At 42.1% G+C, this 27,316-nt stretch overlaps 1 protein-coding gene across 1 annotated transcript in view; it reads right to left on the reverse strand.

Moving 5' to 3' along the window:
- The window catches only part of LOC149011321 (uncharacterized), a 43,198-nt gene that overhangs the window by 15,286 nt on the left and 596 nt on the right, over positions 1 to 27,316 (reverse strand). The window contains 5 exon segments of the mRNA XM_089162622.1: positions 1,531 to 1,602; positions 1,605 to 1,647; positions 2,432 to 3,339; positions 3,559 to 3,755; positions 3,828 to 4,050. Of these exon segments, the coding sequence (XP_089018748.1) occupies positions 1,531 to 1,602; positions 1,605 to 1,647; positions 2,432 to 3,339; positions 3,559 to 3,755; positions 3,828 to 4,050 (1,443 nt within the window).

Genomic DNA, 27,316 nt, shown 5'->3' on the forward strand with positions numbered 1-27,316 from the left:
CAAGGAGATCAGAATTCAAATCAGAAGTTTAACAAAGATTAGATCATGGTTTGATCATGATTCCTTCAAAAGCTTGCAATGATCATGGTTAAGATCATTGTTCTAGCCTTTAATCCTTAGGATGATCATGAGAGACAAGTCCAGAGATGTTTGCAACAGAGAATGCAGCATCTCCTCTACTGTCTCAACTCAAAAAGGAAAGAAAATAAGAGATAGAGGAGAAGAAGAGAGTGTAGACATACCTTTTGATGAAAAGGAAGAGTTTTGACGAAGATCCGTCAAGAAAATCACCAAGGATGCAAGGGAGATGACTTGCAGAGGTCTTTGGTTCGTTCCAAAGAGTTTGGAGGCAGCAAATACGAAGTAGACTCAAGATTGGACTTAAATAGAGCAAGAAAAACCTAATTGCCAAAGACAGCACTCATTGGTCGAGTGGATTGGTCGACTGGTCCAGTCGACCAATGCTGACAGCAATTCCAAAACAGGGAATTGAAGACCCAGATCAAATCCAATCCTAAAGGGGTTTTGCACACATGTCAAGTGACTTACCTAATAGGTAGAAATGCCTTCAAACCAAGATAGAGAGCACTCCAAGTCCATCAACTAATCCGATCTTCATCAAGATTCAGTTTCCATAAATAGAACTTCATCATCAACTCTCATGGATTCAAAGCCAGACACCAAGTCCTACACTGGGATGGCCCAAAGCTGACTTCTTACTTTACTTTGGGTCATTGGACCTACAAATAACAAGGTTTTCCGGGTCAAGGTTAGGGCTGGGTTTTACATTCCCCCCCCTTAAAGAAATTTCGTCCTCGAAATTGAAAGCGTACATGTGCTTCCAAAGAGGTAAGGAAACATCTCCTTCATGTCTTCTTCCTTCTCCCAAGAAGCTTCTTCAGGGGTATGGTTCTTCCACCGAATCTTCACCAAAGGGATGGTGCGATTCCGCAGCTGCTTGTCCTTCCTATCCAAGATTTCTGCCGGTTCTTCATCGTAGGTCAAATCAGCACTAAGTCCTTCAGGTGCTTGCTGCAAAATGTGTTCCGGATTCTCTATGTATTTTCGGAGCATCGAAATATGAAACACATTGTGAACACCAGCAAGAGGCGGAGGTAATGCTAATCGATACGCAACAGGTCCAACCTTTTCTAAAATCTCGAAAGGTCCAATGTAACGAGGGCTAAGCTTTCCCTTAACATTGAATCTCATCACACCCTTCATTGGTGAAACCTTCAGAAATACTTTCTCTCCAACTTGAAATTCCAAATCGGTCCTTCTCTTATCAAGCATAAGATTCCTTGTCTTGACTGGGCGAGACTTAATCCTTTCTCTTATCATATCTACCATAGCACTCGTAGCTTCAATCATTTCGGGACCTAAGACTTTTCTTTCACCTGTCTCGATCCAAGTACAAAGGTGTCCTACAAGTACTGCCATACAAAGCCTTGAATGGAGCCATGCCCATTGTTGCTTGATAACTGATGTTATAGGCAAACTCAACCAAAGCTAGGTGTTCATCCCAATTACCACCCATATCCACCACACAAGATCCGAGCATGTCTTCCAATGTCTGAATTGTCCGCTCGGATTGTCCATCGACCGTGGATGATGAGCTGTACTCAAGTTCAATTGGGTTCCCAAGGCCTTCGCAAACTATTCCAAAACCTTGAGGTGAACCTAGGATCACGATCCGAAACAATACTCAATGGCACACCATGCAGACGAACCACATTATCCACGTAAAGCCTTGCTAGCTTATCCGCAGTATGAGTGATCTTCATAGGAATGAAGTGGGCTGATTTGGTCAACCTATCAACAATCACCCACACAAGTGTCATTGCCTTTACTTGTCCGAGGCAAGCTAGTCACAAAGTCCATGGAGATATCCTCCCACTTCCAACTAGGAATAGGAAGAGGTCGAAGTAATCCAGATGGAGGTTGTCGAACGGCTTTCACACGTTGGCAAGTCTCACACTTGGCAACAAAATCATCAACATCAGCCTTCAGACCAATCCACCAAAAATGTTCCTTCAAGTCCTTGTACATCTTGGTGCTTCCGGGTGTATAGTAAAGACCGACCGGTGTGCTTCCTTCAATATTTCTTTCTTAATTTCTTCGTTTGCAGGCACACACAGTCTTCCTCTAAACAACAAAGCACCATCCATGGATATACCAAAGTCGGGGTCCGACTCAGTATTCGAAGAAATCTTCTCAACTTTGATCAAAAGCTCTTGATCAGAACTCTGCAGAGCAACAATCTTATCTCTAAGACCAGATCTTGCCGTCATGGCAGAAAGAATAAAATCAGAATTCTCAGGGACGATTTCCAAATCAAAACTCTCAATAGAAGACCACAATGGTAAACTCAAAGCATTCAAATCCAAAGTCTTCTTCTCCGGTTCTTCCTACTAAGAGCATCAGCAACAACGTTTGCTTTCCCAGGGTGATCCCGAATATCACAATCATAATCGGAGACTAGTTCCAACCATCTCCTTTGTCTCATGTTCAACTCCTTTTGGGTAAAGAAGTATTTCAAACTCTTATGATCCGTGAAAATGGCAATCTTCTCACCGTAGAGGTAATGTCTCCAAATCTTCAAAGCAAAGACAACAGCGGCAAGTTCTAGATCGTGAGTGGGGTAATTCCGCTCATAATCTTTCAATTGCCGAGAAGCATAGGCTACGACCTTGCCATGTTGCATCGAGACGCAACCCAATCCAATCTTTGACGCATCGGTATAAACTGTCATACCACCGGAACTATCGGGTATAGTCAAAACCGGGGCACTTGTCAATCTATCTTTCAACTCTTGGAAATTCTTCTCGCAAGCGTCAGACCAAACAAACTTTTCTTCTTTCCTGGTCAACTTAGTCATAGGAGCAGCCAACCGAGAAAAGTTCTCAATAAATCTTCTGTAGTAACCCGCCAATCCAAGAAAACTTCTTATTTCCGTTACTGACTTCGGTCTTTCCCAATCAGCCACAGCTTGAACCTTTTCAGGATCGACACGAATACCTTCGGCTGAAACTACATGACCAAGGAATACCACTCTCTTAAGCCGTAAATCACACTTGCTAAACTTAGCGAACAACTTCTTTTCTCGCAACCTTTGCAAAGTGAAACTTAGATGACTCGCATGCTCTTCTTCGCTCTTGGAATAGATCAAGATGTCATCAATGAAAACAATCACAAACTTATCAAGCACATCGTGAAATACTCGGTTCTTGAGGTCCATGAACATCGCAGGAGCATTGGTCAATCCGAAGGGCATGACTCTAAACTCGTAGTGACCATACCGCGTTCGGAAAGCTGTCTTGAAGATATCACTAGACTTCACTTTCAATTGGTGATATCCGGACCTTAAGTCAATCTTTGAGAACACAACTGCACCCTTCAACTGATCGAAGAGATCATCAATTCTGGGCAGTGGGTATCTATTCTTGATAGTCAGCTTATTCAACTCACGGTAGTCGATGCACAAGCGCATACTACCGTCTTTCTTCTTGACAAACAAGACCGGAGCTCCCCAAGGTGACACACTAGGCTGTACGAAACCTCTATCAATGAGCTCATTCAACTGATTTTGCAACTCTTTCAACTCAGTAGGAGCCATCCTATACGGAGCTTTAAATACCGGAGCGGCACCAGGGACGAGATCAATAGAAAACTCAACATCCCTGTCTGGAGGCACTCCCAATAGATCATCAGGGAAGACATCAATAAAGTCACAGACAACCCTGACTTCATCGACTCTTTTCTCCACTTTACCCTTGCCTTCAGATGAAGCATCATCCACTAGGGCATAGACTTGCATCAGTGCGGACAACACCTTCTTACAAACCCTTCTCTTTTCCCCCTGAAATTCCAAGACCGGACTTCCACAAATATGGAACTGAATCTTCTTTGAGGAACAAAGGAACTCAGCTTTGTGGGCTGTTAACCAATCGATTCCCAAAATAATATCGAAGTCCTTCATGTCAAGAATTACAAAATTGGCTTCCAAGTTCTTCTCACCAATCAACACAGGACATTTAGATAACCCCTTATCTAGTTTCACAACAGGACCAGTAGGTGTACTAATCAATAAACAACTAGACAACTTCTCAGGGATTAGGTTAGTCTTCTTGATGAATGCGAGATGACATGAACGAATGAGATGCACCCGTATCAAATAAGACAAATGCGGAAATAGAAGCAACTAACAATGTACCTATAATCACTTCATGGCTTGGATCCTGCTCAAGATCGGAAATACTGAAAACTCTACCGAGAGGGGAGGAGTAGGAGCACTCTTAACCACCGGAGCAGCTCGTTGGGCGGGCCGCTTCGGACGAGCACGAGCGAAATGACCAGCTTGCTTGCGGTAGAAGCAAACAGGATTGCTTGGATCCAACAGGGGTGGCTGCAACAGAGGGCTTTTGAACAAAAGGCCTTGCACTTGCACTTGCACTTGTTGGTGGTCGGTTTCCGCCATACTGTCTAAACTGGCCGGGCTGCTGAAAACCCGTGTTCTGACCTGCACTCTTAGGCTGAAAGGTAGGAGTGGGGTAGGGTGTAGGTCTCACAAAACGACGGTCATTACGATCCACCAAACCAGAATTCCTTGATCGCCAGGGCTTTTGCACACGAGCACTTTCCTTCTCTGTTTCTTCCAACTTCTTCGAGTTCGCACCACTTGAGCATAGCTCACTATAGGCTGGACTATGAGGTAAGCTTTAATGGCGGGCGCAGTCCTTTGAAGAACTTCTTTGCTTTGGCGAGGTCATCCTTCGGAGAATCTAGAGCAAAGAAATGAAGCTCCTCGAACTTCGTTGGTACTCCAACACGGACAGAGATCCTTGTGTAAGAATCATGAACTCGGCTTCCTTCGCATCTTTTACCGCCTCGGGAAAGTAATTCATACAAAAAGCCTCTTTGAACAACTCCCAAGTTACAACTCCCGCATGCAAACCTTCCAAAACAGGCCGAGTGGAGATCCACCATGCATCAGCTTCTTGTTGCAACTTCTATTCAGCAAACAGGATCTTCTGAGCTTCCGAGCATTGCAGATGTCGGAAAGCCTTCTCCAACTCACGAAGCCACTTATTAGGAAACAAGGGGTCCTTGGTAACTCCGGTGAAAGTGGGTACTTGCATCTTCGGAAAACTCTCCATCAAAGGAGTATGAGGAGTTCCAGCTAAACCTCCCGCGGATCGGCCGGGCATTATGCGAGAGTCATGAAACCCACCAACATCTCGGTTGAACCGAGCTGCTTGCTGCTGCATCATATTGCCCATAATATTGGCAATATCTCGGAAACTTCCAACATTCGGGGCACCAGGTATCTCATGGGTACCCTGATCAACATTAGGTATCTCACCACCTCCATGAGGTATTTCACCACCTCCTTGAGGTATTTCACCACCTCCTTGACCACTTTGGATTCACCACGCCCACTTCTCGGAGTAACCATTCTCGCAAAACCGAGAACATCAAAATACCGAGTTTCGAAGTTTCAACATAAACCACAAGTCCAAATGATTTGAAAACTTAAATCATGCTTAAATATATCCATATAGTCATCAAACAATAATCCATAAGGCAAAAATCACTTTTCCAAAAATTCAACAGCAAAAGAGGTCTTTGTGACCATTGGTCGAGTGATTGGTCGACTGACCCAGTCGACCAATGAGTCGACCAATGCGACATGCAATGCGAAAATTCGCATTATAAGCCTCATTTCCACATTCCAACTTCATTCTAACTTCTTTCAAAGGTGAGAGAGCTCTAGGGAAAGTCTCCAAAAGTTCTCACAAGTGTTCTTGAGGTGTTTTGGTGCTTCAACAACAACACAACAACACACAATCATCACAAACAAGGTAAATCTCTTATTCTTTCTTCCATTTTCATCTTCTCATGCTTGCATTTCAATCAAAACCATGCTTTGCTTGTATCCAATGCTAGAAATCATGCTTAGGAATGCTTAGAAACATATTCCCTAGGTTTTAAACACAATGCCATGCATAGACAACAAGTTTTAACATATTGGTGTTCATCTCGCAACGTTTTCATACCGAAATCGTTATCTTTAGAAAAATTTTGTTTTCTCTCAAACCGCTTGAAATTTTCGCACGAGATCAAATGCTACATGCTCAAGATGACATTGTATAGGTCCATACAATTTGATTTAACCAATTTCAACTTTTCAAAAATCCAATTTTGACCTAAATTGCAAAATCCCCAAATTTCCTTCTTGCTGAATTTTTCGCTTTAATCCAAGTTTCGATCGATTTTCATCAAACAAACTTCATAGACATGAAATTCCAAGTATTGCGCACATGCTAGTATGTTCAAATCAAATTTCCCCCAAATTTGAAATTTTCCGAAAAATTACGAAAATACCCTTTTGGCTCAAATCTTAAGGTAGCACTAACTGGAATTGTCTCTTGTTTCTTTCACAGATACACACTATGCAGAGGGGAGGGCAAGGACGAGGTAGAGGTCGTGGTCGCATTGTAGGTGCTCTTAGGGGGGCAGAGGTCGGGTTCCTTCGAGCCTAGACGGGAGGTTAGGAGACCGGACATGTTTGACACACCTCGGGCCGAGTTCCTGTACGAGGCCTACTTCGAGTCATCTGCAATATCGAGATGGGACGTCTACTTCACTTACGCCAGCTCGAGTCTTTAGGATTCGGCAGAGATTCGACACATTGCAGTGGACTCATCTCTTCACAAAGGATCTGCCGGTATACCCGGAGCTAGTGAGGTTGTTCTTCAGCAACCTTACCTACACAGAGGAGGCTCGAGGCCAAGGACATCCACTTAGACTTGTCCTAAGGAGCGGGGTCTTCCGGACTCGGATTCGCTTCTCCACCCGGGCACCGGCTGAGATCTTGCGGGTTCCTTACTATCCACCAATGTGTGTGGATACCTGCAGGAGCAGATCCGGACAGCCATCCGATGTCGTACGAGCTTCGCGAGATATGCTCTACGCTATGGGATAGCCGTCGATGCTTCACTCCGTGGACCAGCGGACGGATGACGGATTCTCGCACGGATTATCGGTCGCATAGTCGGCCGAAACATTATGCCGAAAGCCGGACATCACCATCGGGTCACGGTGATGGAGGCCTTAGTCATCTACCGCATCTACATGGGCTTCGAGATCGATCTCTCCTACATCATTCAGCAGGTCATGCTTGGACTTAGTTCTGCGGCCTAGCATGCGGAACCTTTGCTATGGGAGGCTACCGACCTTGATCTTCGGGCATTTCGGGGTGAGCTTCGAGGATACACCGGTGGACACCGGTTCACGGGGATACTCTATTGGGACTCGGACCATTCGTCGGATGAGACTGCAGCGATCGAGAGAGATCTCCTGGTCCGGAGGGTGAGGATGATGAGGAATCGGAGGATGAGGATCGGGAGTCGGAGGATGGAGGAGAGGATATCGGTCCCGATAGTGATGATCAGGCCGGAGATGATGCAGATATGCACGAGGCTGAGCCGGTGCATCACAAGTTTCCTTCATCACACTTCGAGGCGGGTGGCCCTTCACACGCAGTTCCGGAGACTTCGGATCTTGGGGCACAGATGAGATCGATGACTTCCATGCTAGAGAGGATGGAGGTCGGACAGAGCAGATGTATGAGAGGATGGAGTCACGACAGGATAGGATAGAGCATCGGGTGACTCGGCTAGCGGAGGAGTTCGAGAGCATACAAAGATCGGAGAAGATCACCTAGATAGACTGTACCCTAGGATTTCCATTTATGCATTTCGGATGTAATCGTTGTAAAAACTTTTGAAATTAATGAAGTTCATTTTGTTTCACTTAATTATTGTATATTATGCACCTTTCTTTTCCTTGCATTAGTGACATTTGTTCAAGTATAATTATGGTATGTTATTCGGAAATGTTCTGTTATGCCTCAAAGGTTAAGTTTCTAATTAAGTGTTCTATTATTCACTTCTAAGAGTAGAAGAGTCATTTCAGATCAATGACTCAGGAATGTTCAGTTATTGTCTTTTGTGGTTAGGATCTCCTCGAACCTTGGGCTCTCGATACCAATCATCACATCCTCCCAGCCGGTACCCTATCCGGCATACCCGAGAGTGTGATCCACAGCCCGAAGATCGGGTATCGAGTAATCAACCTCCCACATAAACAATAACATAATCATGAACAATCATAATAAAAGTGCGGAAGATAAACCATAGATCCAATAAGGAAAGAATGAATCATAAATAAATCAGAATACTAGATATAATCAGAGTGTCAAAACAGATAAGTAAAGTGAGGCAAAAAAAAATCCCACTCTACAACCAGCGGAAAAGTAGCTCTAAAAGAGAATAAACTAGACAAAATCTAATCCCAGTAGCAAGTACAATGGGTAACTAAATTGTTCTCCACTTTATAGACAACATCCTTATAAGTGTAAATCTCATAAATGGCACAAGGACGCTTCCACTCAATGGTCGGACTAAGCATCGTACCGAGCATAACCACTCGCGGGATCTTCAGTGTAATTGTGGTAACCGCAATCACCTTCCTGGAGATATGCCTCTTCGCCTTGCGCTTCTTCGTAGGGACCGTCATAATACTCGGGCACTGCAGAATAGTCTAACAAACATTGTACAATAAAGGAATGAGTTTCAAAGAAACTCGGTAAAGGCGATTAAATCCATAATAACATAAATGGCTGGATTTCAGAACAAACATAAATGCAATATGATATGAGACAAACAATGAATGAATGAATCTAACTCTATGTATGCTGGTCTCTATTGGCAGACATGCTTTAAGTCATAGCACCGTACTTCTTTAGGAAGGTCTCAATCACTCATCATCAGTTGGTAATGGGTCCGGCATCCCTCGGGACATTCCATGGCTGGGGGTTAAGTCACCACTCTCTCACATCACCATTGGTCTAAGTACCGGCGCATGTCGGGGTAAAACCTAGCCAAATGCAAGTCTTCTACTTAGTTACATCAAGTCGGATCCAGATACGTCCATTCCTCGTCCCTGACGATCCTTTCCGGTATCCTTCACACTAGAGTCCTCATAGTCCCTGACTACAGACTCATCAACCCTATTGATCATCCACATATGGTAAACGGGAAGCTCTCACGTCCTCTCACGGGTTGGTTACCGGTCTTAAGCGCCCGTGAGCCCAATCTAACCATATGCAACCCTACCAATAAATGGCCCCCACAATGTGATTCCTGTCCTCTCACGGGTTGGTTACCGGTCTTGAGCGCCCATGAATCCCCATTGCTACCACGGGTCGTTCGGTCTCAATACCCCTCCGATTAGGGTCTGACATAACAGGACATCCTAGCCAAACACTACTAGACAATCCTAGATATGTCATCCAACAGTTTAGGAAGGTGTCCAGAGGGCATCTCCGTAAACATCCCATAATATTCCCGTAGTAGTCCAAGGACAGAAATGTCAAAAGGACACCTCTCCTTTCCAAACCATACTTAAGCATACACATGCATCAATTCATATCATCACATATATGGTAACTTCATATATGGAAAGAAATCAATAATTACAATCACTTTGTATATAATTGGTAAGTAAATCATACATGAATCAATTCAATATGAATAAGTAATGCTACTGTAATCAAAGTTATGCAACGGTAGTATATCATTGCAAGAATCTAATTTAGGAAACAACTCAATGATATTCAAATATAGAAACTAGATTCATGCTATCTATGTAATTAAGGAAATAACCATCCTTACCTTTTATAACTTGCAAAGGAATCCTAAGAAATCAAGTAAGATCTTGGCAAACTTGAGAAGAAGGTCCTAAACAAGTGTATACAACATATTAGGAAAGATCCCTAACAGAAAAGATACCAAAACATCCAACACAGACCAATTCTGGAGTTGCTGTACTCATTGGTCGAGTGGATTGGTCGACTGGTCCAGTCGACCAATCAGTCGAACAATGCAGACTGTAGCCTAAAAAACAGAGTTTTAAGATATGAAATCCTAATTTGGTGGTTCAAAAGGGTGCTAATCAAGGGGTAAACTACATCAGTAGTATTCTAACATATAGGGGACCTCAAAACATTAATCCAAACAAGACATCAAGATCCAAATTAGGAAACAAAAAGTTACCATAATTAGATCAACCATGGATCTTGATGAATTCAAAATAGAAATCAAAGACAAGAACAATAGGAGGATGGATCATTGCTTCAGGTAAAGGTATCATGAAAAGCATACTTAGATCTTCAAGGAAATAGGCTTAAAAGCATAAATCTAAATAAGGAAACAAAACCTACCATATATGTAACTATCATGATTCATGAAGAACACATAGTATGGTAGAAGAGAACAACTAGAGATTGATAGATCATGGATCATGAAAAGAAAACACAGCAATTAACTACTAACATGCTCAATATAGAAGATCCAAGGAGATCAGAATTCAAATCAGAAGTTTAACAAAGATTAGATCATGGTTTGATCATGATTCCTTCAAAAGCTTGCAATGATCATGGTTAAGATCATTGTTCTAGCCTTTAATCCTTAGGATGATCATGAGAGACAAGTCCAGAGATGTTTGCAACAGAGAATGCAGCATCTCCTCTACTGTCTCAACTCAAAAAGGAAAGAAAATAAGAGATAGAGGAGAAGAAGAGAGTGTAGACATACCTTTTGATGAAAAGGAAGAGTTTTGACGAAGATCCGTCAAGAAAATCACCAAGGATGCAAGGGAGATGACTTGCAGAGGTCTTTGGTTCTTTCCAAAGAATTTGGAGGCAGCAAATACGAAGTAGACTCGAGATTGGACTTAAATAGAGCAAGAAAAACCTAATTGCCAAAGACAGCACTCATTGGTCGAGTGGATTGGTCGACTGGTCCAGTCGACCAATCAGTCGACCAATGCCGACAAAGAATTCCAAAACAGGGACATGAAGACCCAGATCAAATCCAATCCTAAAGGGGTTTTGCACACATGTCAAGTGACTTACCTAATAGGTAGAAATGCCTTCAAACCAAGATAGAGAGCACTCCAAGTCCATCAACTAATCCGATCTTCATCAAGATTCAGTTTCCATAAATAGAACTTCATCATCAACTCTCATGGATTCAAAGCCAGACACCAAGTCCTCCACTGGGATGGCCCAAAGCTGACTTCTTACTTTACTTCGGGTCATCGGACCTACAAATAACAAGGTTTTCCGGGTCAAGGTTAGGGCTGGGTTTTACAGGTATCTTTTCCGCACTCTGATGTCTTTTGTGATCCTTCTGAGATCCTCTCTTGACTTTTATTATTAAATTATTTGAATACAAAGAATTGTTCTTGCTTTTGATTATATTATTGTGCTAAGTGGCTATGATCGTTCCTAAACTTGATAGGCGGGACTGTGGATCACTTCCCCGAGTAATCCAGATAGGGTACCCCCTGAGTCGATTAGGACGGGATGTGACATGATCACACGAGGAATCATCAACATGATCTTCATAGTTGCCAACACCTTGCGTGTAGTACGCTTCTTAAGCTTGCACTTCCTCATATTGGCCTTCATAATACTCAGTACCTATAGAGTAATCTAACAAAAGATATTGTACAAAAAGGAGTGAGTTCAAAAGAACTCAGCAAGGCAAGTTAATCCATGACAACATAAATAACATGATTGCAGAACATAGCATGATGTAATGTGATATGAAACAGACAATGAATGTATGAATCTAACTCTATGTATGTTGGTCTCTATAGGTAGACATGCTTTAAGTCATAGCACCATACTTCTTTAGGAAGGTCTCAATCACACAACATCGTTTGGTAGTGGGTCCAACATCCCTTGGGACAATCTATGGCTGGGGTATAAGTCACCGCTCTCTCACATCACCATTGGTCTAAGTATCGGTGCATGTCAAGGTAAAACCTAGCCAAATACAAATCATCTACTTATTAATATCAACTCAAATCCATATACGTCCATTCCTCGCCCCTAGCGATCCTATCTGGTATCCTTCACACTAGAGTCAGCAAAGTCCTTGACTACGGACTCATCAACCCTACTAGTCATCCACAAATAATAGACGGGAAGCTCTCATGTCCCCTCATGGATTGGTTACCGGTCTTGAGCGCCCATGAGCCCAAGTCTAGTATTTGCAACCCTACCAATAAATGGCCCCCACAATGTGATTCCTGTCCTCTCACGGGTTGGTTACAAGTCTTGAGAGCCCATGAATCCCCATTACTACCATGGGTCGTTCGGTCTCAATACCATTCCCAATCGGGTCTGATATAACAGGGACATCCTAGCCAAACACTGCTAGACAAGCCCTAGGTATGACAATCAATAATTCAGGAAAGTGTCAAAGGGCACCATCGGAAATATCCCATACTATTCCCACTGATGTCCAAGGACAGAAATGTCAAAAGGACACTTCCCAATCTCAAATCATACCTATTCAATCACATCCTCAAATCAGTCATAACAAACACAATCGATATCTCATCATATAGAAAGATATACATAAACATGATCAATCGCATATGTAACTAATAATAATAAGTATTCATAATCAAAAGAATACTTGAACATGATATTGCTGTACAAAGTACTTGCATTAGTAATAGAATAATAAGAAAATACATTTATGGTAGTGAATCTAATAGAATCCAAAAATAGAAACTAAGATTCATGCAATCTATGTAATTATGGAAATAACTATCCTTACCTTAAATAGCTTTGATGAATATCCAAAGATCAAAGAGAGTGGTTCCAAACTTAGCAAAAAAACCTTAAACAATCATAGATACATCATTAGGAAAGAGGCCTAAAAGATCGAAGATCAAACGAATCAAATCGAGCAAAAAACAGAGCTACTGTCTTGCTTGTTCGATTGGGTGGTAGCTTGGTCCAGTCGACCAAGCAATCGACCACCTGAGACAGTACGAAGCAAAATTGTGGTTTTTTATTCGAAACTCAATCTACAAGATCCGAAACACTACGAAACTTGGAGGAAACCTCTAGAACAGTAATCTAACACTAAAGTAGTATAGATTAGCCACTAATAATGATCAAAAACACTACTTACTAATTTGGAATCATGACTTTCTAATTTGGTAAAATTCATAGTTTTCGATGAAAACATGCTATGAATTCAAAAGAAAGACTAGAGATGATCAGATCTCATTCTAGTAGATGATAAGCAAGAGATCATACATGAAAACATCATGCAAAACAGATCTACCATGCTTAAGAAATCGAATCTAGAGAATGATCACGGTTTCATGAAGATTTCACAAGGATCATGGCGAAGATCAATATGAACATCATGAAACCTTAAGAATGAAAAGAGGTTATAGAAGAGATGGTTGCAAGGATGTAGCATCTTCTTCATAGTCTCAATCATAAGAATAAGATACAGTAGGAGTAGATCAATACATCATAAGAGTGATTACTAACCTTTGATTGAAGAATCGAAGATGAGAAGGTTGAAGTCTTGTAATGTTCTTCACAAACTCCAAGGAGAAGCTTTGAGAGAGTCTTCCCACGTTCTCTGAGGATTTTAGAAAAAAAGGAGGCTATGAAACACGTACTTCTATTATATAGAGCACCAACAGACCTAAACAGAAGATTCTGCTAGATTCTGACCTGTTGGTCGATTGGTTGGTCGATTGGCCCAATCGACCACCCAGTCGACCAAGCCAGTCAGCAAGGCCAAGATGGGGAATTGAAGGCCCAACTCAAGTCCAAACCTAATGAGCTTCTCCCAACACAACATATGACTTACCTAGTATAGAGAAATGCCTTCGAATCATGTCTAACTATACTTCAAGTCCATCAACTAGACTCATCTTCAACAAGGTGCAGTTTCCTTTCTAGTTCTGAACAAGCTTCCAAGTATGGAACACCATTATCAACTTCCATGGGTTTTGGGTCAAACACCATCCCTTCCACTGAGATGGCCCATAGTTGGCTTCCTCCTTTACTTTGGCTCTTCGGACCTACAAACAATAGGGTTTCCAAGTCAAGGTTAGGGTTAGGATAGGGCTGGATTTCACATGCATCACCGCAATTAAGATCTTTCTACTAAGTCTTCCTTGGTCACCTTGAAATTCAAAAGTTGAATTTCTGTCAAGCTAATACTGTACTCTTCTCAAAGAGTAGAGGATAACCGCTTTCTGTGCAGTTAACCAATCCATTCCCAAAATTACATCAAAGTTCTTCATATCTAAGTTAGCTCCCAAGTTTCTTCCACAAATGGTAACAAGACAAGCTTCTATCACTTGATTTAGCTGAACTATTGATCTAGTGGGTGTACTAATCATCAGTCATCTAGGCAATTTCTTTAATGTTGCAGTAGTTCTTCTTACAAATGCAAATGATATGAAAGAATGAGATGCACTAGTATCGAACAAAACAAATGCAGGAACTGAAGTGACGAGTAGCATACCTGTCACAACATCGTGACTCTGATCTTGCTTAGTCCTAGAGATGCTAAACACTTTTCTAGCTGGAGGAGTTTGTGCTAGTTTAGCTACAACTGTTGTTGATTGACTATTCCTTCGAGGGTAGGTGTGAGCATAATATCTAGTCTGATGGCAAAGGAAACAAATAGGCTCTTTCGGTGCCACAATAGTCGCTGCCACCAGAGGTCTTTGGTTCACAGGCCTTGGGTTTGCATAAACTAGCCTGGAAGCTTGAGCATTCCCAGCTAGTCAATTTCCACCGTTTTGACTACCCTGTCCATTTTGAGTATTTCCATAACCTTGCTCCACATTCCTGGGCTGAAATGACAGAGTAGGGTATGGTGTAGGTCTAGTAAACTTCCTGTCAGTTCTATCAACATAGCTTAAACTCTTGTTCTGCAGGGATTGTTGGAGTCGATAGTTCTCTTTCTCAGATTCTTCTATATTCTTAGCATTTTGCATCATATGAGCATAACTCTCAACAAGTAAGATGAAATGTCTTGATAGATGGTCTAAGTCCCTTGAAAATTTTCTTTGCCTTCTCTCTTTCTGCTTTCATTGATTCAGGGGCAAAGAAAAACAGTTCTTCAAATTTCTACTAGTACTTCAACACAGAAAAAGGTCCTTGAGCAAGAGCCATGAACTCAGACTCCTTAGTTGTGAAATCCAACCCTAACCTTTACCCTGAAAACCCTATTGTTTGTAGGTCCAAAGACCCAAAGTGAAGGAAGAAGTCAACTATGGGCCATCTCAATGGAAGACATGGTGTTTGACCCAGAACCCATGGAAGTTGATGATTGTGTTCCATACTTGGAAACTTTGGCAGAATTGGAAATGAAACTACACCTTGATGAATAAGAGATTAATTAATGGACCTAAAGCCTAGTTGGACATGATTTGAAGGCATTCCTCTATACTAGGTAAGTCACATGTTGAGTTGGGAGACGCCCATTGGATTTGGAAGAGGTTTGGACCTTAATGTCCCTAGTTTGGCCTTGCTGTCATGCTTGGTCGACTGGGCCAGTCGACCAGCCAATCGACCAACAAGGATAGAATCTGAGAAGATCCTCTGTTTAGGTCTTTTGGTGCTTTATATATTAGAACTTTGAGTCTCTTAGCCTCTTTTGTTTCTAAAAACCCTAGAGAACATAGAGAACCCCTCTCAAAGCGTTTCTTGGTGTTGTGGAAGATCTACTTGCAAGTTTTCAAGTTTTCATCTCTTGTTCCTCAATCAAGGTTAGTAATCTCTCAAACTTGCTATTGAATTTACTCTTGCCATGATCTAATTCCTGTACTGTGATTATGAAGAAGGTATTGTATCCTTGCAAGCACCTAAGACTTTTCTTTCACCAGTCTCAGTCCAATACAAGGGCGTTCTACAAGTATTACCATACAAAGCCTTAAACGGAGCCATGCCTATTGTTGCTTGATAACTGTTGTTATAGGCAAACTCAACTAAGGCTAGGTGTTCATCCCAATTTCCACCCATGTCAACCACACAAGACCTAAGCATGTCTTCAAGAATATGAATTGTCCGGTCAGATTGTCCATCAGACTGTGGGTGATTAGCTGTACTCAGATTCAATTGGGTTCCCAAGGCTTTCTGCAGTCCATTCCAAAACCTTGAGGTGAACCTAGGATCACGGTCCGAAACAATACTCACTGGCACTCCGTGTAGACGAACTACATTGTCCACATAAAGTCTAGCTAGCTTATCCAAAGAGTAGGTGATCTTCATAGGAATGAAATGGGCTGATTTAGTCAACCTATCAACAATCACCCACACAGTGTCATTTCCCTTACTCGTCCGCGGCAAGCTAGTCACAAAGTCCATTGAGATATCTTCCCACTTCCAACTAGGAATAGGAAGGGGCTGAAGTAATCCAGATGGGGGTTGGCGAACAGCTTTCACACGTTGGCAAGTTTCACACCTGGCAACAAAGTCTTCAACGTCTGCTTTCAAACCATTCCACCAAAAATGTTCCCTTAAGTCCTTGTACATTTTGGTACTCCCAGGGTGTACTGTAAAGATGGACTGGTGTGCTTCTTTCAATATTTCCTTCTTGATTTCATCAACAGCGGGCACACAGAGTCTACCTCTAAACAATAAGGTACCATCCATAGATGTACTAAAAGCAAGGTCCATTTCTGAATTCGAGGCAATTTTATCAATCTTCTCTTTCAACTCTTGATCAGAACTTTGCAAGGCAACAATTCTATCTCTAAGGGAGGACCTAGCAGTCATGGCATAGAGAATACAATCCAAACCCTTAGGGACCACTTCCAAACCAAATCTTTCAATCGAGGACAACAAAGGCCGACTCAAAGCATTTAAATCCAACTCTTTTCTTTGATTCTTTCTACTAAGAGCATCCGCCACTACATTTGCTTTACTCGGGTGGTACTGGATGTCACAATCATAGTCAGAGACCAACTCCAACCATCTTCTCTGTCTCATATTCAGCTCCTTCTGGGTGAAGAAGTATTTCAAACTTTTATGATCCATAAAGATGGCGATCTTCTCACCGTATAGATAGTGTCTCCAAATTTTCAAAGCAAATACAACAGCTACAAGCTCTAAGTCATGAGTGGGGTAGTTCCGCTCATAATCCTTTAGTTGTCGAGAGGCATAAGCCACTACCTTTCCGTGTTGCATCAACACGCAGCCCAAACCGATTTTAGAAGCATCAGTGTAGACCGTCAACCCACCGGAACTATCAGGTATAGTTAGAACCGAGGCGCTTGTCAATCTAACTTTCAGCTCTTCGAAGTTCTTCTCACAAGAATCGGTCCAGACAAACTTTTCTTCTTTTCTAGTTAGCTTAGTCATAGGGGCAGCCAACCTAGAAAAGTTTTCAATGAATCTCCGGTAGTATCCTGCTAATCCAAGAAAACTTCTTATCTCAGTCACGGTCTTCGGTCTTTCCCAATCAGTAACAATTTGGACTTTCTCTGGGTCAACACGAATACCCTTGGCTGAAACAACATGGCCAAGAAATACTACACTTGAGAGCCAGAAGTCACACTTGCTAAATTTAGCATAGAGTTTCTTTTCTCTCAACCTTTGCAACGTGCAGTTCAGGTGCTCCACATGCTCTTCCTCATTCTTTGAGTAAATCAAGATGTCATCAATGAAAACAATTACAAATTTATCGAGTACATCGTGAAATACTCGGTTCATGAGGTCCATGAACACAGCAGGGGCATTAGTTAAGCCGAAAGGCATCACTTTAAATTCATAATGTCCGTACCTTGTTCTGAACGCTGTCTTAAGGATGTCACTTGACTTCACCTTCAGCTGGTGATATCCCGATCTCAAATCAATCTTTGAAAAGACAGCAGCACCCTTCAACTGATCAAAAAGGTCATCAATCCGAGGCAAAGGGTATCTGTTCTTGATTGTCAGCTTGTTCAATTTCCGGTAGTCAATGCACAGACGCATACTACCATCTTTCTTCTTTACAAACAAGACCGGGGCTCCCCAAGGCGACACACTTGGCTGCACGGAACCTCTCTCTAAGAGTTCATTTAATTGAGTTTGCAACTCTTCGAGTTCGGTAGGTGCCATTCGTAAGGGGCCTTGGATACAGGAGCCGCCTCCGAGAATTAAGTCTATAGAAAACTCAACTTCCCTATCGAGAGGCAAACCGGACAAGTCATCCGAAAAAACATCGGGGAATTCACTAACAACTCGACTTCTTCAAGTCTCTTCTTCTCTCGACCTTGCTTCCGCACGAAGCATCTCCCAAAAAAGCATGGACTTGCATTAGAGTGGACAAGGTCTTCTTGCTAAATCTTCCCTTCTCTCCTTGAAATTCGAAAACTGAATTCTCTTCTACACGGAACTGAATCTTCTTTTAGGAGCATAAGATCACGGCATTGTAGAAGGTCAACCAGATGATTCCCAAGATTACATCAAAATCTCTCATGTCAAACAATACAAGGTTTGCCTTCAGATTCCTTCCACAAATCAAAATAGAACAATCTTCTAACACTTTATCTAGTTTAACACAGCACTAGACCCAACGAGGGTACAAATAGATAAATGACTAGATAAACATCTAGGTGTCAAGTTAGTTCTCAAGGCAAAAGTAGATGATATGAATGAATGTGATACACCCATATCAAATAATACAAATGCGGGAAGAGAAGCTACTAACAGTAGCACTGTTACAACATCGTGGCGGGGGTCTTGCTCAGCATCGGATATGCTAAACACTCGCCGGAGGGAGGGGCAGAAGTAGCAGCAGGAGTACCCTTCACTACAGGAGCTTGAGGTTGCACAGACTTCTTGGGGCAGGAATGAGCATAATGGCCTGCTTGCTTGCTGAGGAAGCAAGTAGTATCTTTTGGTCCAATAGGAGCTGCAGCAGGGGGAGGTCTCTGATAAGCTGGTCTAGGATTCACCATCCCAGGCCTAGGAGGGTAAGTAGCTCCCTGAGGTCTGGCTCCACTGGACTGACCATAATAGCTCACAGGAAGGGAATTAGGATTCTGACCAAAATTTCTCGGCTGAAAGGCGGGTGCAGGATAAGGAGTAGGTCTAGCAAAACGCCGATCAATGCGGTCCACAAATCCAGATGGTCTAGGTTGCCAGGGTTTCTGAACTCGAGCATTTTCCTTTTCATTTTCTTCAAGCTTCTTCGAGTTTTGAACCACCCGAGCATATCCTTCAAGAGGCAAGACAAGTGAGGTATGCCTTAATAGAAGGTCGCAAACCCTTGAAAAACTTTTTCGCCTTGGCTTCTTCGGACTTAATAGACTCGGGGCGAAGAAGAAAAGTTCTTCAAATTTCGCCGATACTCAAGCACGGACAAAGTACCTTGTACTAAGGCCATGAACTCGGCCTCCTTTGCATCCTTTACAGCTTCCGGAAAGTAGTTCTTGCAAAAAGCTTCCTTAAACTTCTCCCAGGTAACAACACCACCATTCAAGGTCTCAAGGATAGGCCTAGTGGAAGCCCACCATGCATCAACTTCTTGCTGAAGCTTCTGCTCGGCAAACAACACTTTCTGAGCATCAAAACATTGCAAATGTCTGAAGGCCTTCTCCAACTCACGAAGCCACTTGTTTGGAAAGAGGGTGTCCTTGGTCACACCAGTAAAAGAAGGTACTTGTAACTTTAGGAAACTTTCCATCAAACGGGTGTGGGGTGTCCCGGTGAATCTTTCCATAAGAGGGGCTGCGGCTCCAGAAGTTCCAATTCCGGCACGGTTCTCATTGCGAAGGGTAGCAAAACCAGTCATCATTTGATTAAATTGGGCAGCCTGCTGTTGCATCATGTTGGTCATGACGCTGGCGATATCTCTAAAGCTTCCGATATCGGGGGCACCAGGAATGCCATTCGTGGTGTGGCTATCGTCCTGTGTCTGTTGATCAGAGCCCCTAGCAGGGGTTTCTTCGTTTCCGTTGCTTCCGGATCTGACGAAACGATTTCTAAGTAAGACCATTCTGCAAGGATCAAAGATAAGGATACCAAAACTTCAAATTTGACAAAGACAACTTGGCGAACAAATAGGATAACCAAATCATGGTTAGAATTATCAATATAACAGTCAAATAAATCAGCATTGATCAAAATCCAAAGGAAATGAGTCAAAGAATCAAAAATTCCCAAAATAACCCAATGCAGAAAAATGATGAATTTTGGTCGATGCTTGTTGGTCGATGGTATCGACCAAAAGGATCGACCAAAATAAATTCTGCGCGAAAATCAGATTTAAAGGGCCCACTTCTCATTTCATTTTCATTTCTCACTCAACCATTTCGAGTTTAGCTCTGGAGAAAGCGATTTTCTAGGGTTTTCAAAAGTGCTAGGACTTGATTCAAGGCTTCAATCATTCTTGATAATCTCACTTGATCATCTACACAAGTAAGTTCTCTTTCTTTTTTCTCTTTTCTTGTAAACTTCATTCACCATTGTTGTGTTCTTCAATAAAACTGAATAATACTTGTAGCTAATGGTTAGAATCATACATATAAATGATTAGAAACATGTTTTCATAACTTTTCAAGTAAGATTAAGTTCCAAACACAAGATTGCATCTATTTTGGTTACCAAAACATATTCATTTCACAAAAACTCAACTTTACAAGCACTTGTCTCATTTTCAAACCAAAAGGAATTTTGACATGAAACAAATTTCTACAACACTGACCTACTAGGGGAAAAGTGTTCCCACTCTCCATTCGGTCAAATTCCAATTTTTCAAAAATCACAAATGCAAGCCAAAAGAGGGATTTTTCTCTCTCTTACTTGCTGAATTTTCACTTTGAATATGCCAAAAAGATGGATTTTCACCAAATAAAGTATTCTAGCATGCTTGTACAGGTCTTATGCATATGTTAGAATGATCAAATCAAAATTCCACCAAAATCGAATTTTCTGAAAATTTACGAAAATGCCCTTCATCTAACAACCACACACTAAGACTAATCCAAATGAGTTTCTTTCCTTGTTTCAACAGATCCACCATGCCTAGAGGAGGGAGACGAGTGGACAGGGGTAGAGGACTTGTTCCCCGGGCTGAGGTCATAGACGAGGAGCATTTCACTACTCCTATGGCGGAGTATCTATACGAGCATTATTTCCATGATATACCGATCGAGCACGGACGATTGGTGGATGTGGATGATTTAGAGGTATTTCGCATCCGAGAGAGATTAGAGGCTATGGATTGGCTTCACTTATACACTACGGCACAGCCAGTCTACCCAGATCTTATCAGATACTTCTATAGTAATCTGACTTACCGTATAGAGGATGATCTGAGGGATGGTTCTAGGATTGTCATGGATTCCATGGTCGGAGGTAGAGAGATCAGTTTCACTACGAGGACACTGGCTCGCATCTTAGATGTACCGATCGTATGAGATTCCCGTTGGTGGATTCCCGTTGGCACAGATATCACAGAGGTGCTTCTTCCCTATGAGGTATACGAGGTGTGCATGACTCTATGGGATGACATTGACTGCTATATGCCCCGGTGTGGTACCGCGATGCGTCCTTCAGCTAGAGTTATCGCTCGCATCGTCGGGCGAAACATCCTTCCGAAGGCAGGGCATCATAGCAAAGTGTCGGCGATGGAGGCACTGGTCATTTATAGTATGTATACTGGAGTACAAATCGATTTAGTATACATCATGCAAAATGTCATGATTGATCGGATCGAGTTTCCTGGGGATAGGAACTTGGCTTTCGGTCGACTCTTGACTCGTATCTTTGAGTACTTTGGTGTGGACTTGGAGCATACACCTATGATTCAGGGTCGAGATTTAGGTGAGCCCATTGGTACATGGTTGATCAGGAAGATGGGGCTCCAGGATGCAGTTAGATCAGAGGATGAGGATGATATCGATGATGCATCAGGAGATGACGACTCGGAGGATGATAATACTGATGATGATGATGGTGGTGACGATGATGAGCATAGTGAGGATGATGATCAGGGTCATGAGGAGGTTCCCGCTCCACGATTTACTGAGGTCGGAGGCCCATCACGCATAACTTCTGAGGCTCCAGATGTGGCTTCTCATCAGTCATCGATTTACTCTATTCTTGAGAGGATCGAGGCTCGGCAGGAGAGGATGGAGTTACACATGTGCACCCTTAGTGAGAGGTTTGCACGACTGGAGGAGGAGTTCAGATCTAGGAGGGATCAGACAAATCGCAGGAGTCGTTCACCTACATAGACAGCACTAGGAATTTTCTTTTATGTCATCATGGATGTATTTCTCTTTTTCAAACTTGTAAAAATTTCCCTATGAAATCAATGAAGTTCAGTTATTTTGTCTATATTATTGTGTCTTATTCATGAGTCAAATTATGTTTAAATATTTTGGTTTCTAGTCCAGGTTATCTATTATTCACTTCTAGGAGTACTTGAGTCACTTTCGGATCTGTGACTCGGAATGTTTCGTCACCGTTTCTGTGGTCGGGGTTCCACTTGATCTTGGGCTCTGATACCAATCTGTCACATCCACCCAGTCGGTACCCCATTTGGAATACCCGGGATGTGATCCACAGTCCAAGGATCAATGATCTGAGGTCCATGCCTCCCACATACACGGTAACACAATCATGAACAGTAATAATCAATGGTAAAAACAGCTAATACTAAGTATCATAAATAAGATAAGATTAACTAAATCGGAGTGCGGAATATAGATAATAATATAGAGTGTGATCAAAATCATAAAGGGCGAGAAGGTGTGGTAGCCACCCTCTCAGAGTAGCGGAAAAGAAGTAAATCAAGTTAGTTACATATCCAAGTGTCACCAGAATAATCCAAAAACAAGTTAATTACAAGATCTAAGGTTCCAAAAATACACCAGGGGAATTGGGCACTATGCTAGGGTTTCTTCTATACTAATGGTAGTCTCCTCAACAGTACGGATGAAGTAAACCCAACGCTGCCGCTCCCGCACAACTGTGGGGCTAACCCTGGTGCGGATAGTAATCCTCCTCGGCTCCAATATACGGATCCTCACCGACGCCACTACCCGGAGGGTAGTATGTGGAATCATAGTCCGCCTCATAGGAGGTGCCATCGTAATCTTCAGTACCTAGAATGTAATCTAAAACATTTGCACAAAAAGGAATGAGTTCAAAGAACTCAGCAAGGAAGTTATTCCATAATTAGAAATCATACACATTTAAAACATATAATAATGCAATGCGATATGGAACATATGATGCAGATATGAGCCTAACTCTATGAATGCCGGTCTCTAGGGTAGACATGCTTTAAGTCATAGAACCGTACTTCTCTGGGTCGTCAGTCACTCTCCCATTTCCATATCTTGGGAATGCCCGGGGAAGATCGGTAAAGTCATCAAAAAGTTGTGGTAAGGGGATCGGTCACCACTCTCTCACATCACCATTTGGTCAAGTACTGGCGCATGTCACAGCAAAGCCTAGCCCAATGCAAGTCATCTACTCAGTCGGTCAAGTCAGATTCAGATACGTCCATTCCTCGCCCCTAGCTATCCTTTCCGCTATCCTTCACACTAGAGTCAGCAAAATCCCAGATTTCAGACTCATCAACCCTATTGGTCATCCACATATAGTAAACGGGAAGCTCTCACGTCCTCTCACAGATTGGTTACCGGTCTTGAGCGCCCGTGAGCCCAAGTCTATCCATATGCAACTCTACCAATAAATGGCCCCTTTCAGGTATCCGTAGCATGGTTTATGTCCCCTACCGGATTGGCTACCGGCCTAGAGCGCCCATCAAACCATACACTACCACGGGTTGTTCGGTCTCAATGCCCTTCCGATTCGGGTCTGACACGACAAGGATGAACCTAGCCACACAACTAGATAATCCTATGTATGTCATCCAATAACTCGGGAGAGTGTCGATAGGCACCATCGGAGAACATCCCATACTATTCCCTCCGATGCCCAAGGACAGAAGTGTCAGTGGGACACCCCCCAAATCCCAAGTCATACGTAAGCAATCACACATCCAATCTCATCATTTCTCATGCATCCAATGCATATTCATAATAGTAATCAAATCATGATATTGAAACGAATTATTATAAACATAAGCAAATCAAAATGATAAAGTAACACAACAAGAGTATAAAGATTTAAATGCTACTGTTCTAACACATATGTAACAGTCTCATAATGATTGAAAGGAAATTTAGGGATTTCATTCTTTAAATAAAGCACAGTTCAATATTTGATGACTTATATGTTTATGGATATAACCATCCTTACCTTGGATGAATTGATGATGAATTGAGAATACCAAGAATAGTCCAATAGAATTGTTAAGGCCCTAAACAAACATCAATAATAAGTTAGAAAAGAAGTCGGGAAGATCGGATGTCATTTGGGTCAAAACTGACCAAGGTTGCTGTCAGCAACAACTTTGGTCGATGGTATCGACCAAAAGGATCGACCAAAATTGTCTTCGGGGCAGAATAGTGGATTTTGGGGATTTTGGTCCGAAATGAGTCTTCCGGTGTTCGGATCAATCTGAAACTTGGAGGCATACTTAACAACAGTAGTAGGACACTATAAATCAAGTAATTAACCCAATCCAATGGTCTAATTGAAAAGCCCCAATTTGAACTATCAAATTCAAGTGATAAACATCATGGCACGAGTTGGAATTGATTGCATTGATGAGGAATAGCATGCAATAGTTAGAGGAACTAATAGAAATTCGATTGGAATCATATGGCAATGTTAAACATGAACATAATACATTCTATAGCTCAGTTTGATATCAAATGGCATGATGTTAATAGGTAAATCATGGAAGACATATGTTAGGCATGAGATATAAGCATAGCATCAATGAATAGCCAAGGAAATCATGGATTGAACATGAGTAGGCACTTGGAGTGGTGGTTGCAAGGTTGCAGCACCATTCCAAATGTCTCATCAGCAAGGTGACAATAGAAAAGAGTAGAAAATGGTAGGGTAGAGAGTGGAATGAGGAGTCATACCTTAGTGTGGAAGATGAAGACAAGAATCAATGATAAACTAAGTGTCTTTCATGAGATACCCTTCACACTAACCAAGGAGCTGCTTTGGGAAGCTCTCCCCACGTTCCCAGGTGAGAAAAATGATTGCAAAAGGCTCAAGGCTCGAGGTTATATTAAATAGAAAAGGAATATTCCATGGAATCATTAACTTGGCAGACTGGGATATTTTGGTCGATGGTCCTTGGTCAATGGTATCGACCAAAAGGATCGACCAAAATATTTTCAGCAGAAAACTCAGGTTTAGAACAGCAACTTCAAGTAGGGATTTGAAAGGCTATACAAGGTCAAATTTAATGAGGTTTTCTTCCACAATTCAATCAAGAAGTCTAGTTTCGGGGAATACCTTCGGATTGTGCACAGGAGGTCATTTGGTACATTAACCATATTAATCTTCTCCGATGCGCAGACTTTCCTTAAACACTAACAATGCATTTAAGCAAGGGGTATCATTGTCAATGTCCATGGGCTCGGTCTCCGGATCATGATCATCAATCAGAATGGTCCATAAATCTCTTCTTCCACTGCTTCGGGTCTTCGGACCTGAATACAACAGTGGATCCGGGTTAGGGTCAAGGTTAGAATAGGGCTGGATATTACAACCTTTGAATCCAGAAGATGAGTTTCGAATCTTTGAATTCTGCTGCGTACTGTTCATCTGGTTGATTGCTTAGTCGATTGGACCAAGCTACCACCCAATCGACCAAGGCTAATAGCTTTGGTTTTCTTCGTCCGATTTGATCCGTTTGACTTCTAATCTTCTAGGTCTTTTTTCTAATGATGTATTTATGCTTGTTTAGGGTTTATTTGCTAACTTTGGAACCATTCCCTTTGATCTCCAGATTTTCATAGAAGCTAATTAAGGTAAGGACGGGTGTTTCCATAATAACCTAGATTGCATGATCTTAGTTTCTAATTTGGGAATTTCATGAAAATATTGTTGTTCTTATAGTTTCCTATCATGATGCTACTGCTGTAGGTACCTTAAGTACAGTAGGATCTTAATCATGTATTTCTTAGATTGCTTTGATCATGTATGGATACTTGTTCATGCGATGTTACTTATTCATTTGATCATGTTCTATGTATCATTCTATATTATGGAATATTAGTTGCGTATGTTATGACTGAATTGGGATTGTGATTGATTAGGTATGATTTGGGATTGGGGAATGTCCTTTTGACATTTCTGTCCTTGGACATCAGTGGGAATGGTATAGGACATTTCCTATGGTGCCCTTTGACACTTTCTCGGATTATTGGTTGTCATACCTAGGGCTTGTCTAGCGGTGTTTGGCTAGGATGTCCCTGTTATATCAAACCCGATTTGGAATGGTATTGAGACCCAGTAACCTGCGGCAGCAATGTGGGTTTGTGGGCACTCAAGACTGGTAACCAACCCATGAGAGGACATGGATCACATTGTGGGGGCCATTGATTGGTAGGGTCGCAATTAGTAGACTTGGGCTCATGGGCACTCGAGATCGGTGAGTTATATCCATGAGAGGACATAAGAGCTTCCTGTCTATTATTTGTGGATGTCCAATAGGGTTGATGAATCCGTAGTCTGAGTTGGTTGTAGCCATAGGATACGCTGACTCTAGTAAGAAGGATACCGGAAAGGATCTCGAGAGGGGAGGAATGGAAGTATATGACTCTGAGTTGATATAACTAAGTAGATGACTTGCATTTGGCTAGGTTTGACCTTGACATGCACCAGTATTTAGACCAAACGATGGAATGAGAGAGTGGTGACCTAAACCCCAACCATGGAATGTCCGAGAGGGATGCAGGACCCATTACTAACCGGAGAACCCAAGATACCGAGATGACTAAGGGAGTGATTTGGACCTTACCTAGAGGAGTATGGTGCTATGACTTAAAGCATGTCTGCCAATAAAGACCAGCATACATAGAGTTAGATTCATACAAGCATTGTCTGTCTCATTTAATTTTGCATCATGCTATGTTGTGTTATCATGTTTTACTAAGTTGCTATGGATATAACTTGCCTTGCTGAGTTCTCTTGAACTCATTCCTTTTTGTGCAAATATCTTTGTTAGATTATCCTGCAGGTTCTGATGAATATGATGGCCAGTACTATGAAGCACAAGCCAATGATGCATATTACTCCCAAGGTGCTAGCAGTTATGAAGATTATGGTGAAGGTTCCTTGTGTGATCATGCTGCGTACCAAGATTAGCCCTATCTTAGAGTGGAAGCGGCAATGTCTGATTTCTAAAGTTTATGTTTATGTTTATGAAGACGAAATTTATAAGTTAGAAGAGGTCGTAGTGTAGTTGATAGAACAATCTTCCTCTTTCTTTTAGCTTTTGTTTCCCAGATGTAATAGCTTAGTTTTGACTTTCGATCTACT

Source organism: Hakea prostrata, chromosome 7 (genome assembly GCF_041222555.1).
Source record: "Hakea prostrata isolate BN-2017 chromosome 7, UWA_Hpros_2, whole genome shotgun sequence".
Taxonomy (NCBI): Eukaryota; Viridiplantae; Streptophyta; class Magnoliopsida; order Proteales; family Proteaceae; genus Hakea; species Hakea prostrata.